This window comes from Pagrus major, chromosome 1 (genome assembly GCF_040436345.1).
Source record: "Pagrus major chromosome 1, Pma_NU_1.0".
Classification (NCBI taxonomy): Eukaryota; Metazoa; Chordata; class Actinopteri; order Spariformes; family Sparidae; genus Pagrus; species Pagrus major.
This window is the reverse complement of record NC_133215.1, coordinates 18,291,342-18,307,445: the sequence shown is the minus strand read 5'-3', so window position 1 is coordinate 18,307,445 and position 16,104 is coordinate 18,291,342. Positions and strand designations below refer to the sequence as shown.

Genomic DNA, 16,104 nt, shown 5'->3' with positions numbered 1-16,104 from the left:
ATGTTAAATAGCGTAAACTGTTAATTGAAAAAAAAAACAATCTGCACATTAATTGATAATGAAATTCATTGTCTTTCGAAATAGAGAAAAACAAACTTTTCAAGTTGATATATAACAGAATATCATCTTGCATAAAATCTCATGACAAATGTATAATTTGTGACACTGTACACCAGAAAATAGAATAAATACATTCAATCGTTCATTTAGAGCTCTGGGTTATCTCACATTTCATTATTGTTGATATTGTGATTAAAAATATATTGATCTTAAGTACGAACGATAGTATGAACATATATTACAGAGTAAGTACATGGTGTTTCTTTTCAGCCAAACACTCACATTATATATCGAGGTCCTGCAAGTTGCCCCAGCTGGGTCCCACCTTGACTTTGGCCTTAAGCTTTACATACAGTTTAACTGCTGACTCCATCTCCCTCTTGACTATCTGAGCCACCTGAAAGAAAGGCGGTTGGTACAGAGACAAAGAATCAAGTATGTTTGTGGTCTTTTCCAGAATGTGCTATGCTGTTACTCTACTCCAAAATACGTGAAGTAAATACACTTCATTATATTAAAGAGCTATCTGAAAATTAGTCTATCATCTCCTATCACAGGCCAATCAATTACTGCGAACAAGGTTGTTGTCATTTTATTAAATATCTCAAATTCAAGTTATATCATGGCTGTCTGTCTTTTTAGCTTAAGATGAGACTTAACAATAAATACAACTAACTAACCTGCTGTGTCAGCCTGGATTTAGCACTTTTCACTCAGATGACAATTCAAAATTAAAACTTTGCAGATCTACTGAGCAGCATGTTTTCTGTAAACTAAACATACACAACACACTATACTACTAATAAGTGACTATCCAAAAATTTTACCTGTATGAGGTCTTCCTCTGTTGTTTCATAAATGAGCTCATCATGCAGCTGAAGGACAAAGTAGGCTCCTCTGAGTTGAGGCGTCCTAGCCCTGCGTTGATTGCCGGCTGTATAAAGGGACACCGTTTGACATCATCAGACATGGTTCATTTGAAATGATGCAGTGGTTACATCTTTTCTGCATGTTTATACAGAAATAGGAAAAGCCAGACTGAGCCACCTGAGTGTGTGTGCTGGTGAGAGAGAGGAGCTGCAGGATAAGTTTTCCGTAGTCTTTTCTGGATGTTCACAGTAGCAAATTTAACGATGTCTGCCGCTGAACCCTGTACAGTTGTGTTCACCGCCTGACGTTCTGCCTGAATGAGGAATAAATGAAAAATTATATATTTCACAGTGAACAGCTTATAAATACATTCTGGCGAGTTCTGATGGACGTGCTTGCCTACATGTGCTTTGACGTGCGTGTTGCCATTAGTGATCCCAGGCAGGTATCTTCTACGGCCCATCAGAGTCTGAACATAGCCGTTCTTTATGCAGTTCTTCACAGTTTCTCGAAGAAAAGCATTGATCCCTGAAACACAAGACAGGACATGGATGTAACGTTCCTGCGTGGGAATGTAGAAGTTTAATGGAATTTTGTGGACACCAGTTATTGGCTAAATACAGAGTTTTGTATTTTTCATCTGTTATTTTATTTTTATTCCACTACTTTCAGTATTTTCAGTTCAGTTTCTTTTTTTAATTATAACTTGGGGTTATTTGTCAGGGGCAAGATTCACAACTTTGATAAAGATGTCAGCAACACTAAAAAAGAAAAACAATACGTACAATTACAATATGAACAAGTACATCTGTATGAAGAATGTAAATACTGCCACAAACGTTCACAAAATTATTTGGGTCCAGAAAACAATGAGTGGGTGAAATGAAAATAAGAATTAAACAGCAGTGTATACCTTTGTATCTGGCCTTGAAACTCTCTATGTAGCAGGCCGCGTCATTCTCCTCCACTCCCATTTGCTCCCCCAAAGACTTGGCTCCCATCCCATAGATAATGCCATAGCAAATCTGCAAAGACCAAATACATGTAATACATGTGTGAATGCATGCGTGTCCATTTCGTCCCTTTTGTGCCTGGTTGTACCTGTTTTGCCTGTTGTCTGAGGCTGTCATTCACGGACTCTGTGTCGACACTTTTCCACTCGGCAGCGATGCAGCGAAACACGTCTGCTCCTCCATTCAGCACCTGGAGATACGCACAGTTTCATCATTTCTACATCTTTTATTGACAATATATGATGTTTTCTTGCGTCTAAGCCACTGACCTGCAAAAGGCGTTGATCCTTGGAGAGGTGAGCCAACACTCTCAACTCGAGCTGAGAGTAATCTGCAGCCAATATCATCCCACCTACAGTACAGAGCAGATCACAGCTGATGGAAGAGTGAAGTGACAGACAGAAGAGGTGAAAACAGATATATCATCATAGTAACCTGAAAAAGGTACAAAGGCGTGTCTCATGCTGACAGAGAAGGCCTGGCCTCGTTCTGCACTGCCTTCTGCAACTGAAGGCACCACAGAACGTCTCTTCTTTCTGTAACAAAACAAAAGAGGACAAACTGTCTCATTCCCTCCCACACATAATGTTACGCACTGAATTCAACACCCATGACATCACAGCAGTTAACAATTTCCTTTACTTTATCAAGTGTTTGTGTTGCTGTCACAACTTTGTAGTCGGGAATACCGACTCGGAAATATCGACTTCCGACTTGTAAGGGATTGGAGCAATAACCTATTGACCTACCCCGGTTTGGTGGTCATCAGGCTATCCTGTGAAGGTGGACTCTCACCCACCACTGTGGGCATCTGAATCTCAAAGTCTTTGGGGACGTTCTGTATGTTGGGCTCAGTGAAGCTCACTCTGCCTGACAACAGAAGAAGCTGGGTCACTGCATGCTTTATATTAAATTCAAATAAAATTGTAGTGCACAATAGCAGGAATTTGTAAATGACATCAAGGTGTGTCTACAAGACAGCATGTAACGTGTAATATGTGTATCTGTGTGTGTGTGTGTTTTACCTGTGGCTGTGTGTGTCTGAGCGATGGGGTATATTCTGTCCATGCTCAGTGCAGTGTGGCATTTCTTCTCTCTCTGCAGGGGGAACACCACTTTAGTCAATGCGTTAGTGATCCGCCTCCACTCCAGAATCACACCTGGCAGCGGGTGCAGGGGAAGGAGCTTCTCCAGCACATCCTGCCAACATCATTACAAGTCAGTTTAAGCACAGGGAGTCAAAGCAGTAGCAAGAATTGAATGTGATGCAAAGTAGTTTCACCTTGGTGGTGCTGAACTGCTTTCCAAGTCGTACTCTGCCACCACCTCTCCGGGTGTAGCCGAGAGTCTTCTTACTTTTCGATCCACCAACGTCACCATTTGGAGGCAGGTGGAGCTCTAAAAACAGCACCTACAATACAGCATGCAGGAGGTTGTATGTTTTACAATGCTTTGTTGTTAATTGGAATTTGGTTGAAAAACAGAAGTCGCGTCAGACCTGTGCTATGTCATCGACGCTGGTGAGGGAGAAGCTGTGTCCTGCTAGGTTGTAAGCCTGAGATTCCAGCGCTGTGAGTTTGGCTTGCATCACGTGTTTTTGTCGTTCGCACTCTTCCACGCTGAAGCCCACTCCGTTCAGTTCCAACAGAGCCAAACACACCTGGGAAGGCATCTCAGTGCTCCTGAACATGTCTGACACATGCGTACAAAAGCATTACAACCACAGTAAAGCCATTAATGTAATAACACTGGAAATATAACGTTTTTTTATACCAAGCATGCCATCTTTCTCTAGCAGGCTGGTGAGATGGTTCATGACAGCTAGTACGAGCACACTCTTGGTTGCTGCCCTGACACGAGGACAGTGTGCGTGTGCATTTCCAAGACCGTCCAGCAGAGGTAATTCTTCAGGGCAGTAGACGGTCACCATGTTGGGCAGAGTCCTCTCCTCACTGCCAGGGTCCAGCAGCCAGCACGCAACCTGTGGTAGACATTCAAAACAGAATCACGCTGCTGCATTATGAATTTTGCTCTTGACATTTTTATGAAATGTTCTGAGCAAAACAACAAATATTAACAAATGTTCAAATACATGTTCTCTTTTAAAAGCTCCTGTTGTGTTTTTTATGTGATGAGTGAGCCGTTCAAATTATTCTTACTGGGGAAGATTTGCAGGAAAATGAACGACTCTGGTGATGCATTGCTGTCTTCCAAAACAGTGTCTTCCAATACTCTCAAATGTCATTAAAAGGCTTTAAATGAAATCCCATGTAACAGCTTGGTCAGGATGTTAGTGTCTGTATGTAGTACAGTGTGTGTATGAATATGATCAACCTCACCTTTGGATCTTCACAGTTTCCCTCCAAGCTGACGCCACAGCTCAGGACTAGCATCTTGTACACCTGGATGATATCATATGTGACGACCACACCTCCTCCATGACCCGCTGATGACCTGCTCAGACAGGTTTTCACCTGCGTCAGCCTCTCACTCACTGGCAAATCATCATCCAGTGGAGGAGGGGCCAGACTGGAGCTCAAACCTGAGGGGTTGACAGACAGACTGAACTGAGGAAACACTTTTAGAGTGAGCCTGTGCATATATGCATAAATGTGTGTGTCTTTACCTTCGCTCTGCTCTTGCTGCAGAGACACGTAGTATGCATCTCTGGCTCCCCAGCAGACAGACAGTCCAATTAAAACCAGTCCATCACTGTCTCTTACTGGAAAACCGTCGACCCTCTGGAGCTTTTGATGACGTGCTGACGCTGCACAGAAAACATGAAGGGGTGAGGAGACCACATGAAACAGTGCGTTTCTAATGTCCTGTAATCAAAACCTTACTTAAGTAAAATTGTGTAAGTATAAGCAGCAAGAGTTAATTAACATATCAAAGTTAAATTCATTCTGCAGTATTATAGTCCCTGTGGCAATGCATTTTCCAGCTAACCCAGGAGGGTTTTTCAATAGTTTATTTATCTTAGAAGTAGGAGAATTTATAATTAAAATATAATCCCATAAAGGAACACTTGGTCCCTCAGTTTATCACAAAAAATCTAATCAACTAGAATTACTTCATTATGGTCGTATGCCTCAGTGCACCATTTTATTGTAAATAATTTATGAATTCTTGAGTTATGGCCAAAAATGTGTTTTGTGAGATCACTGTGACCTTGACCTCTCACTTTTGGCCACCACAGTGTAATTGGTTCATCCTTGAGTCTAAGTGAAGATTTGTGCCAAATTTGAAGAAATTCCCTCAATGCATTCTTGAGATATCACATTCACAAAAATGGGACGGATAGACAGACAACCCGAAAACATAAAGTCACTTCAGTCCATGTTTGTCAGTTACCTCTCTTATGTTTCCCTCCTATTTCCTCCTCAGCCTGCTGTCTGTGCTCCCTCCTCTCAAAGGCCAAAGCCAGAGAGTACCGCTCCTTTGTTTTCCACTCATTAATGAAAGTGTTGAAGAGGCGCCTGTCACTCGCCACGTCTATGATGGAGAAGCTCCCAGAGTTGCTGGAACAGAGTGATGCGTCCTGAGACAGCTGAAGAGTGAAGCCTTCATCAGTCACAGGTGATTCTACATCAGAGGGAAGCTCCTGCTGGGGGGAGGATGGGGGACGCCTGAGATACTGGGGCTTTGTTTTTGAACTTGATTGAGGGACAGGATGAGTCTTTGAGTTCGGCCCCTGCTGGTGTTTGTGGCTGCGATCAGATGAAGAATTAGGCTGTTTAGTGTCAGTTTTTGATAGATGATCACTGCGTCCTGGGCGAGATTTAGGACAGTTTGTGACTGCTGGTTTCTGTCTCAGAAGGGTTGAAGGAGTGGACTGGCTAAGTGGCCGAACGGTGAGAGGTGATTGGACAGATGAGGTGGTCAGTTTTACTCTGGGAGTGACAGGTGGCGTTTCTTGAGTTGGGGGAATGAGATCACCAGCAGAGCCTGGTCTCTCTGCTACATCCTCACTGTTATGTCTTGACGGTTGTTCCTTCTGAGAATCACTCTCAGCAGCAGTGACCTGCTCATTTGGCTTTGCCCTTTTTCTGGCCTGTACTGAGGACTGAGGTAGATCTGAAACTTGTGCTGTATTTGCAGCATGCGTATGATTGGTTGTGAGGCCTGTGGTGGTGTTTTGCCAGGTCTGGTCAGACATACTAGGCCAGCGGTCAAAGATCTCTTGTAAACCAGGGCTGCAGGAAAAAGTGCTTTCAGGTACATTTTGGACATGTGGGTGTTTTAAAAAGACATTATCTGATATTTTAATTATTTTCTTCTCTTCTTGCTTTCCATTTTCACCTTTTTCATTCATTGTTTCCCATCTTCCATCTGGCTTATAGTCATTTTGTGCATTATTATTCTGTTTAATTTTATGTTTATTGCCTCGGTTAATAATGGATTTATCCTCGTCATTCTCTTTTTGAGTCGTGGTAGAAGTTGTAGTGGTGGGTTGTGGCTGTATTTCACTGGATTTAGGTTGGGATTCGGACAGCTGCTCCTCAGGCAGAAATTGATCTGTGTTGGTTTGCAGAGCTTCATGATGACTGGCTTCTCTGCCTCTGCTCTGCCTCTCCAGAAAGTGTTCACCCACCAACAGCGAGTCGCCCCACTCTGACAGGTTGAAAGAGGACTCTCCCCATTGGATCGCTTCCTGCCACTCCGCCTCCTGATTGGCGAGAAGCTCGCTGCGTCTTCGCTCCTGGGTTGACGGGAGGGGGCGCTTGTCTCCAATCTCCCGGCCGACCGATTCCTCGTCGTCTGATTGGTCGAGGATCTGGTGCGGGCTCAGACCAGCCAGCAGAGAGCTGTCATACAGGCTGTCAAACAGGAAGCTGCTGCTTCTGTTCACACTCTCAGGGGCAGCCTGATCGGCACAGAGGGCCTCATTCTCATCCCCACCTTTGTCTTTATCATCCACTACATTATAACCAACTGGATCAGGAGAAATCTGTAAAAACAACATCATATTATCGGATTTGACTACATTTGATGTTTTAATCAGTACATAATGGATGATTCTGATCACTCACCTGATGGCTGGTGTTAAGGATGAGCTCCATCTGGCTATCTGTGAGAGAAATATTGAATCTGGGACACACATTGTCAGGACCTTCAGGCCTGTTGCTTCCCTCATTATCCAGCTCTACAGCTGCTTTTAGTTTTTCCTCCTCTATTATGTTTTCTGTTTCTGCCAACTGATTCATACCTCTATCACCGTGTTCGGATGTGTGTTGAACAATGATTCTTTCTGTCTGAGTGTCCAGTTCAAAGCTGTCACCAAAAGTCTCTTCTCCTTTTTTGAGATCTCTCTCAGCTTCTTCATCTCCAGCGTACAGCTCAGGAGATGAAAACTTGTCGACCTCTCCACCGTCCATTCGTCTTCGCTTGGCCTCAGGAGAGTTTAAGGGAACAGAGGCAGGAGAGACAGACACAGGGGAGTCCAGCATATGTGCATTTGTAGCTGCAGAAACACCAGGAAGGCTTTCTTGCGCATGGCCAGGAGCTTGAACATTTGAAGGCACCTGGTCAGCAGGTGCTGGATTTTGGTCTGATGGAACTTCTCTGGGTTTTGAGTGTGACGTGTGTGCAATCTGTACATTATCTTGTCGGCTTTTGTCAGTCTGTATAGAGTGGAGGACTTTGCTCAAAGCTCTCGAGTGTTTCAGTCTACCTGGCTGCACAGGTGAGACTGCAAGCCCTGTGGTAACATCTCCTTTTGATGTCCTTGTAGAGACACCGTGTTGTTCTTCTACTCTGGATGTTGGAGCTCTAAACCGAGGAGGAGGCATTGGGGAAGAAGAAGGCAGAGGACGTGGCATTGGTGGAGGTAGAGGGCTGGATACAATCTCAGCCAATTCCTGTGTCAGGCTCCGTTCAGGAACAGGACGATTCCCTTGATGACTCTCTGGTCGGATGGAGACAATCCCTTTACTCGTCTCCTCTTCTTGCTTTGAGCTTAAGTGCTTTTTTTCTTCTCTTTTATCACCTAGAACTTCTGTATCTTTTGCCATTTTCTTATTTGCACCATCTTTTTTTGTTTCCTTGCTTCTTTCCTCTAGCACTTCATTGCCTGTTTGTCTGATTTCTGGCTCTGTCTCGTCTTCCCTTCTGCTGTCTTCCGATTTTCTATCCCCTATCTTTTCTTCAGGCTTGCACTTCCTTTGCTTTCTCTTGTCTTCAGCTCCTGCTTTCTCGTGTTCCTTATTCTCCTTTCCACGTCTGACAATATCTCTACTCTCACCTCTCTTTACCCTGTCTCCTTCTTGGTGATCTTTAATGGTGTGCACCTGTGCTTTATGAGAGCTGAGATGTGATTCCGATGAGGTGTCCGAGTCGTTGCTGTGATGGTCATCAGGGCTGTTCGCAGCAGGAGCCTCAGGAGGAAGTGCTGTTGGGTCCCACTGGATCCCTAACTGGGCCAGGTCTTCCTGAAGGAGCAGTCGTGCCTCAGACACAATCTCAACAGCGGCTTCCTGTTCCGTCAGGGCCCGACCACCGGTGACCCAGACGCATCGGAGGCTCCGTCTCTCCGCTGCCTCCCCCTCACTCTCATCCACTGCACGCTTAGAGCTGAGGAAGACGGACAGTACAACATTGGCTTTACATCTGGGGTCATGTTTCAGGGAGAGTATAGTGTGGAGTGCTGATGCTATAGTTGCACACACTAGATCCAAGCTTATGGTTGAAGAGGGGTTTACAGGAATGTACTCTTTTTCAAAATAAAGGACATTAGTGTGTTTATAAGCTGTGTTAAGAGTAATGTCTACTCCAATCACTACTCTGGATATATTTTAAATATTTCTAAACAATGTATTTGATGTATCAATGTCTCTTTGCGGGACTTCTTTACTCCATCATAGAAAACAATCTTGTTAATGTATGGAAGCTAAGAGTGGAAACAAGCTACTGTAAGTGCTATTTTATATACTCATCCCAGCTGCTTCCCCTTCATTTGAAATAGCCTGTGTGTGCTCTAAAGAGATCCGGCAGATATCATCGTTTATATAATAATGCATTAATATCTTAATGGAACTCACACAAACAAACAAACAAACAAACACACATGTACCTCTTAAATGGGACAGCGTTCCTCAAGGCTTTCTCCACATCAGCTACAGTAGCCCTGGCTAGTTCAGCAACAGTACAGAGGCCTTGTGCATACAGTGTTCTGGCTCGTGTTGCATTCAGGAGGGAGACCCTGACGAGGTCGACCAGCTCCCTCTGGACTCCAAAGCTCAGCCTGGTTTGGTATTGGGACAACAGCAGCTCCATGTTGTGCCAGCCCAGACGCTTGCAGAACACTGTGACCATACCTGAAGGAAAGGCAGTGTTTCACTCAGCTGCACAATTTAGTGTATGATCTTACGTCATTGATTTACTAATGTTTAGCTTTTTTTTTTATAAATATATATACATACTCACAACCAGACATCACATTTTAACACACTTGCTGAGTCTGAATTACACTAGGTTCTCATAAACCTTCTTACAGTAACTTGAAGCAAGAAGCATGAACACTTTAGAATGACGTGTCTCAGCAGGAAGCATGTAGGTGCCGAAACATCAGCTAATGGAATGAAGTCTGTGCTGTATATCCATCAGTCCAAAGTGCTCCTGCCTCCTGCATCAAGTTACTTGACTTGTTACTGCCCTCCCTTTTTAACGTAAAGACGTGCAGAATTCAAAGTCTATCTCTTCTACAGTCACGTACCTGCATATGTAGAAGCAGACTGCTGGAGAGACTGTAACTGCCCACGATTGCAGTTGTATTTGGACGCCACTGTTCCCAAAGGCATCTCATTCACCAGATCTTGTAGCACAAGGGTGGTGAAAAACCTGTAAACAGATAAATAGGAGAGAATGTTAATGACAAAACCTCTATTTGATCAAAAAATTCTCAAACTTACAACACAACATACAACATAAATTGTTGTATGACTATCAGGGCATGCATCCATGAGCAGTTTGTTTTAGGGTCTAACTTCTGAGTCACCTTTTATCCAAGGGCCACAATATTGGGAATAAATGTGCATGTTACAATTATTTTTTTCATATTTTGGTCTGTCAGTGACTTTTATTTCAACAACAGCAAACCACATGAGTCAACTATTCGCCAATACTATGATATGCATAAAGTTTGTGTAATTACCATGAATACTGTATGTTCATTACCGTTTATGAATAGCCATCTGTCGACGCTGCTTCTCTGTCTTGGCAAAAAGTTTGCAGCTGACAGATCGTGCGAGAAAACCTTCCTGGACGCCCACCAGCTCTGCGACTCTCTTCATCGACGATGAGAGCTGCTCCCACAGACAGAAGAACTGATACCAGTCTATGGTAGTCCACTCTGCGTACAACGGCGTGATCTGAGGAGAATTTGGACATAGAACTTAAAATACTATGCTTTGGAGGTCTGGTCTGGATTTTGTGTGTATTTAGTAATGTATGTAGGGTTTAGGGGTGATAAGGAGTGAATAAAGTTGACAGACAACTTATTGAGCAAGTAATAATATAGGATATGTGTGAGTGTACCAGATATAGAATGTGCAAGTCATTTTCCAGGACAAAGCCCTTCATGGCCCGCTGGAGATCTGCAAATACTCCCAGAGCCTCAGGAGGGGAGAGGGATGAGGAAAGGGTGGCAGCACCAAGTTGAGTCGGACAGTACCGCTCCTCTGGATATGCAAAGACAGATCAGAGGATATGTAGCAGTAATAGCAAAGGAAGTAAAACTGATACTTTGATTTATAGACTTCTTCATTCTGCACCAGTGGTTCAATTTGTTACTAAGAGTCTACTTTTCTCAAATGTCAAGATATGAAGAATGCTGATTGAGAAGACAGCACAAGAGGCAGTACCTTGTCCGTCCTTCTGGATGCTGATGAATTCATTGTCAATCAGCCATTCAACACAGGCCTCAATAGCTCCTTTGTTGGTCTCTTCATTTGATTGTTTCTTGGTGTCACATTTCATGCTGGCAGCCAGCAGTGAGCATGATGCATATAACCTCACATCCTGTGGCGTGCTGGCTACACCTCCAACAATGATCTGCGAGTAAAAACATAAACAATTTTTAAGAAGTACTTAATCATGATCATTTATGGCTTTAAGCCATTTCCATGGGTGTCAAATTCATGCAGATGTCAGCCGTACCTCTAGGATGGCTCGCAGCATGCTGGTGGTGACGCCCTCTCCCTCCCTTCTCACCAGGCAGCTGCTGATCGGCTGAAGAGCATCCTTAAGGAGACTAATACCTTTCTGACGCTCAGCCTCCTTACACACCAGCACACTCTCACCTGAAAGAAGTCAAAGAAAATCATGTGGAACCAAGAGCGAGCTGTGTTTTGTCTTTCATCTTCTGCCCCCTTTCTTCCTCCATACCTATAGTGTCAACCCCTTTTCTCCCAGCTCGTCCAGCCATCTGTTTGTATGTGAGCGGGTCCAACAAGTGTCCATTGAAGGTGGGGGTTCGAATGATGACCCTGCGAGCCGGCAGATTAACCCCTGAAGAGAGTGTGGAGGTAGCAGCCAGGACTCTGACCATGCTCTGACGAAAAGCTCCTTCCAACACATCTCGCTCATCAAACGTCAAACCTTAAGAGACAAACCAAGTGTAAATGCACCTTGCACGAGACAAACTTTATCTCATTCATAGTCAGAAAACATCTGAACATTTTTTTGTTGTGGATGAGAAGTTGTGTGAGTGTGTTCACCAGCGTGGTGGAAGGCCACCCCCCATGGCACAGTCCGCTGGAGGATGGGGTCTAACCCGGCGGGAGTCCGTCTCAACTGGGCTACAACATCCACTAGTCCCTCCTGATCCACACTCACTGGCTGAGGCTCTGCTTCACCATGACGGTCTGAAAGGATGGAGGGTTGAGCAACAGTTTGACTTCACTATTAAATACAGTGTGTGTGAAAAGATGTTGAGATGACATTTAAATTCAAAGTACCAGCGTGTCTGAGGTTGTAGAACTCTCTGGCAATGCTGTCTGCTAGTTTTTCACACCAGTTCTTCGAGGGGCAGAACAGCAACACCGAGCAGCCGTCTCTCACAGTCTCATAGCACAAGCTCACTATGTGGTCATCATCACCCTTTATGAAAGTGAAAATTTAGACGATTATACTATTAAAGAGTATGAATCCTTTACGATAACATGCACATTGGATAATATCTGCACTTACCTTAATGTGGAGCGCAGGAGTGAACTGCCGGACCACAGAGAGGCTCTTGTCGTAGATGTTGCAGCCCACCTTGAGATGCTCCTGCAAGGGTACAGGTCTGTAGTCTGTCTGGTAGAGCTCTGCACCCAACCAGCTAGCCAGGAGGGAGAGGTTAGGCAAGGTAGCGCTCATACCTATGATCTGTACACCTTCAGAGAGAGACCTGCACACAAAGTTGAATAGATTAAAACATGTAGCAGATGAGAAGAACAGTCTTCAACACTGCAGCTATTAGACAAGACAAATGTAGACAGAGTAACACAGACAAACCCAGTGGTGTTCCGCTTCTGTGCGATGTAGCGGATTTTGGTTAAGAGCAGCTCTAGTAGGTATCCTCTCCCAGAATCTCCAACCATATGTAACTCATCCACCACCACCATACCTAGTCGTACAAAAACACTCTTATGAACTCATGTTCTGTTTAACGTTCAATAAAACACACAATTATCACTGTTGTGTTACCTAGTAGACCCATGCTGTCTTCTTCAATGAGTCTGTTAATGAGAGAATTGGCTTTTTCTATGGTACAAACAGCCACATCCAGCGATTTGAAGCCTCCAGCAGCCGAGGTGCTGCCCATGTATCCCTCCACACGAACTCCTGCATCTTCGAATACACTCTACAAGGTCAGAGGGAAATGGTGATAGATATACAATGACACACACACAGACAGACAACACAGTATCTATCACAACGTGGATGTATTTTTCTGTCCACCTAACCTGAAGGTAGTGCATCTTCTCTTTGGCCACAGAGACAAACGGCAGAATGAAGAGAGCTTTTCTTTTAGTCTCCAACACACGCTTCAGCATCAGCAGCTCTGACACCAGAGTTTTTCCAGCACTGGTGGGGGCTGAAAAAGATGGAATACAGAGCTGAAAACGTCCGAGCAGTGACTCTCTCTTTGACACACATGCTAGAGAGAGACATTCAGTTTCTTACCAGAGTATACCAGGTTACCCCCCTGCAGCACCTGTCCAACAGTGAGGCACTGAGCCTGCCATTCAAACATGTGAGACACTCTGTGTTTATGGTAACGCTCCAGGACAGGTTTCGGTAAGCCCCAACTGGATAACAGCAGCTTTTCAGCTTGACCAGCGGGAGCGTGCAAAGCAATGCCTGCAGTAGAGCACAGATCAGAGTCCTGACTTTACACATGACATTAAATCAAACTGGTGACAGGAGTCTTATAGGCATTTTGAGCACAACTAGAGCTGCAATGATTAATCGAATATTTGCCAATTAGTTTGATAATCAATTAATTGGTTTGAGTCAATTTTTTCTAAAAAAAAATCTGAATTCTCTGATTTTAGCTTCTTAAATGTGAATATTTTCTGGTTTCTTTACTCATTACGTTACAGTTAAGTAAACATCTTTGGGTTGTGGACAAAACAAGACATCTGAGCATGTCATCTTGGGCTTTGGGAAACATTGATAAACACTTAGTTGCAGCCCTAACCACAGCAAAGTGGATTTTATAAGGGAAAGATATAAATGTAAATCAGTTCAAAATTATACAATGTGGACAAGAGATGCATTCATACAAGGTGCAAGGCTGGATTAGGCAGACAAACTGAGCAACTGTTGCAGGTGGCCCAAAGCTCCAGGCTTTACCGTCTTAAATTTGGTGTGTTCGTGTGCGTCGGAATGTGGGAGCAACATGGACGCCAGAAAGAAGTTGTTTATCACTTGTTTCAAGTATTTGAGTGACTAGAAATTGCAACGGAAACAATACAATGACTTTGGTAAAAGTTTCTAACCATCAACCCAATGTTAATTTCAGCGTCATTTGACATCAAACTCGTGTGCCAAAATTTTCTCCAACTTTCTGAGTTGTTCCGATTCCTGTAAATTTTCCCAGTCGGAAAAACATTTCTCCAATAATCCCGACAGCACATGAAGGCACCATAAAACCCAGTATGAACTGACATGATAAGAGCCTCCAGGTCGGTCTTTCTTTATTACTGGACCTTGAACCTCTGTCCTGTAGAGACTACTTGAGTAAAGTCTCATTTTAAAACCTTCATTATTTTAGTTTTGGGATTATATGTTGCAAAAAAAATAAAAGTTTAAACAAATCACCAAACAGTATTTTTACATCCAAGTATTAGTGGTCCAGTGAAGGAAAACTGTGCAAAGTATAGAGATTGGGAGGAAAGGGGGAGTTAAATGAGGCCCAGCAGCTCATTTTTACCCCGGGGCACCCCAGCAGGTTAATCCAGCCATGACAAGGCGTGAAAGGAGTCAGTAACACAGAGAAAGATATTACAAATGACTTCACCTGGCTGAGGTAAAGTGTCATTGAGAGTGCTGAGGTCTAAGCCGCTGGGGACCGTGAGCACAGAGGCAGACTGATTCTGTAATGACTGCTGGAGTTTGGCCTTCTTCATGGCCGCTGCGAGGCGGGTGGGGCTGAACAAGATGTAGTCCCTGGATACATCCAGGGGTGGGTCAGCATTCATGTTCGGCCCACTTTTGTCTTTGCTCTTTCCTCTGGATGTAGCTTTCTGCCTAACACGAAAAGTATGAAAAACAGTCGTTAACAGAAAAGTACAAAAGCTGATAATTGGAGCAAAGAAAAACTGTGCAGTTGTGTGTAAGTTAAGACTCACTTGGTGGAGCTGCCTACAGGCTGATCATGTTTTAGCTCATTGATGCAGGCAGAGGCTTGTGATGCCTGGATGCTTTCTACAACCCTCGGAGCATGCTCCACTTCCTCCAAGTCCTCGCTGAAGAGGAGCCTCTGAGCAAGGTCTTTGCAGTCAGCTCTCCGTCCTGGTCTCTTGCAAAGTGCTCCATCACTCTCCCTTCTATTGTCTGCAATCTGTGCAAGAGGCCTGGAAAAGACAGTTGATGATGCCGGCTCTTCCTGTGCACATCCGTTTACTGCTGGCGGTAAAGCATCATCGGCTGCAGGCTTCACAGCGTCGACAGCATCCAACACCTGCAGCATCTCTTCATCAAGAGCTAATGTGGATTCACCCAGTGGAAACACTGCTCCTCCACCCTGAGATGGAGATTAACACATGTTCATGTGTGATCTATGTGAATGTGAAAGAGAGTCAGAGATGACAAAGAAAAACTTTCACTCACCATGAGGTTTTCTTTGTTGATCTTCTCTAGTCTGTTCGTTTTGTCTGATAGACAGCTGATGTCTCCGTCTGGTGGCTCATCCGGAGTTTGGAGGCTGTGCCCACAAACATGTAAGAGAAATGCCTCAAAGATTGGAAGATGTCGCTAGAATCCGCAATTATTCTCATAAATCAGCCAACATTACGAAGAAAGTGAAACTGTCACTTAAACTTACCCTTTTTTCTTCTTGATCTGGTGCTGCCCCATGTAGCTTTTCTTTTTCGGGGGAGGACCCGAGCCGCTCATACTGAAGAAGCTGGACTGTTTCTGACAAACTCGTGAGTAGGTGGACGTTGATTAACATGACATCAGTTTGACTCTTGACACGAGTTTAAAAACAATGTTTAACAATGTGTGTCAAAGCTCAGGAAGCGGAGGAGCGAAAACAGGCGTCGCCGTTGATTTAAACATTTTGGTTGCTGAGTGTAAACATTTTCTGTCCGTTGAGCAGCGACGGACACATCTGAAATCAAAAAGTCCGCCGGTGCGTCGCCGCGGTGCTCCACAAAAACAGTTCGACGGAACAAATTCTCGACAGTAAAAGGTTCCTATGCACTCCCAAAAGACTGTCCTTCAGTGAAATGTTTGGGGGAAAATACAGTGTTTCTGGATTTATGGTTCATAGTTAAATAGAAGAGTGGTGAACATTGTCTGGGTGCTCTCTGTGTTTCATTGTTTCATTATATTTTAATGTAAACTATCTATGAAAAATGTACAAACACCCGTAAACTGTGGTGATTAATATCTGTAGATTTATCTTGGATAATATTCTGCGTAACTTTGAACTTCTACTGGAAAAAGT

The 16,104-nt window shown here is 43.9% G+C and overlaps 1 protein-coding gene across 1 annotated transcript; it reads right to left on the bottom strand.

Annotated features, from left to right (window-relative positions):
* Positions 1–74: 74 nt before the first annotated feature.
* polq (polymerase (DNA directed), theta) lies at positions 75–15,732 on the bottom strand. The gene is made up of 35 exons (XM_073467345.1): positions 15,478–15,732; positions 15,264–15,357; positions 14,783–15,177; positions 14,452–14,681; positions 13,113–13,289; positions 12,893–13,023; positions 12,633–12,789; positions 12,441–12,552; positions 12,132–12,333; positions 11,900–12,041; positions 11,660–11,806; positions 11,328–11,540; positions 11,100–11,242; positions 10,805–10,994; positions 10,479–10,621; positions 10,119–10,312; positions 9,658–9,782; positions 9,016–9,259; positions 6,977–8,516; positions 5,298–6,894; positions 4,570–4,710; positions 4,283–4,485; positions 3,717–3,924; positions 3,442–3,635; positions 3,226–3,354; positions 2,969–3,143; positions 2,693–2,813; positions 2,379–2,479; positions 2,213–2,295; positions 2,032–2,133; positions 1,844–1,955; positions 1,334–1,458; positions 1,108–1,243; positions 888–994; positions 75–457 (listed from the first exon to the last, which is right to left on the bottom strand). The coding sequence occupies exons 1-35, from the start codon at positions 15,546–15,548 to the stop codon at positions 344–346; spliced, it is 8,298 nt and encodes a 2,765-aa protein (XP_073323446.1). The 5' UTR covers positions 15,549–15,732; the 3' UTR covers positions 75–343.
* Between the last annotated feature and the right edge of the window lie 372 nt (positions 15,733–16,104).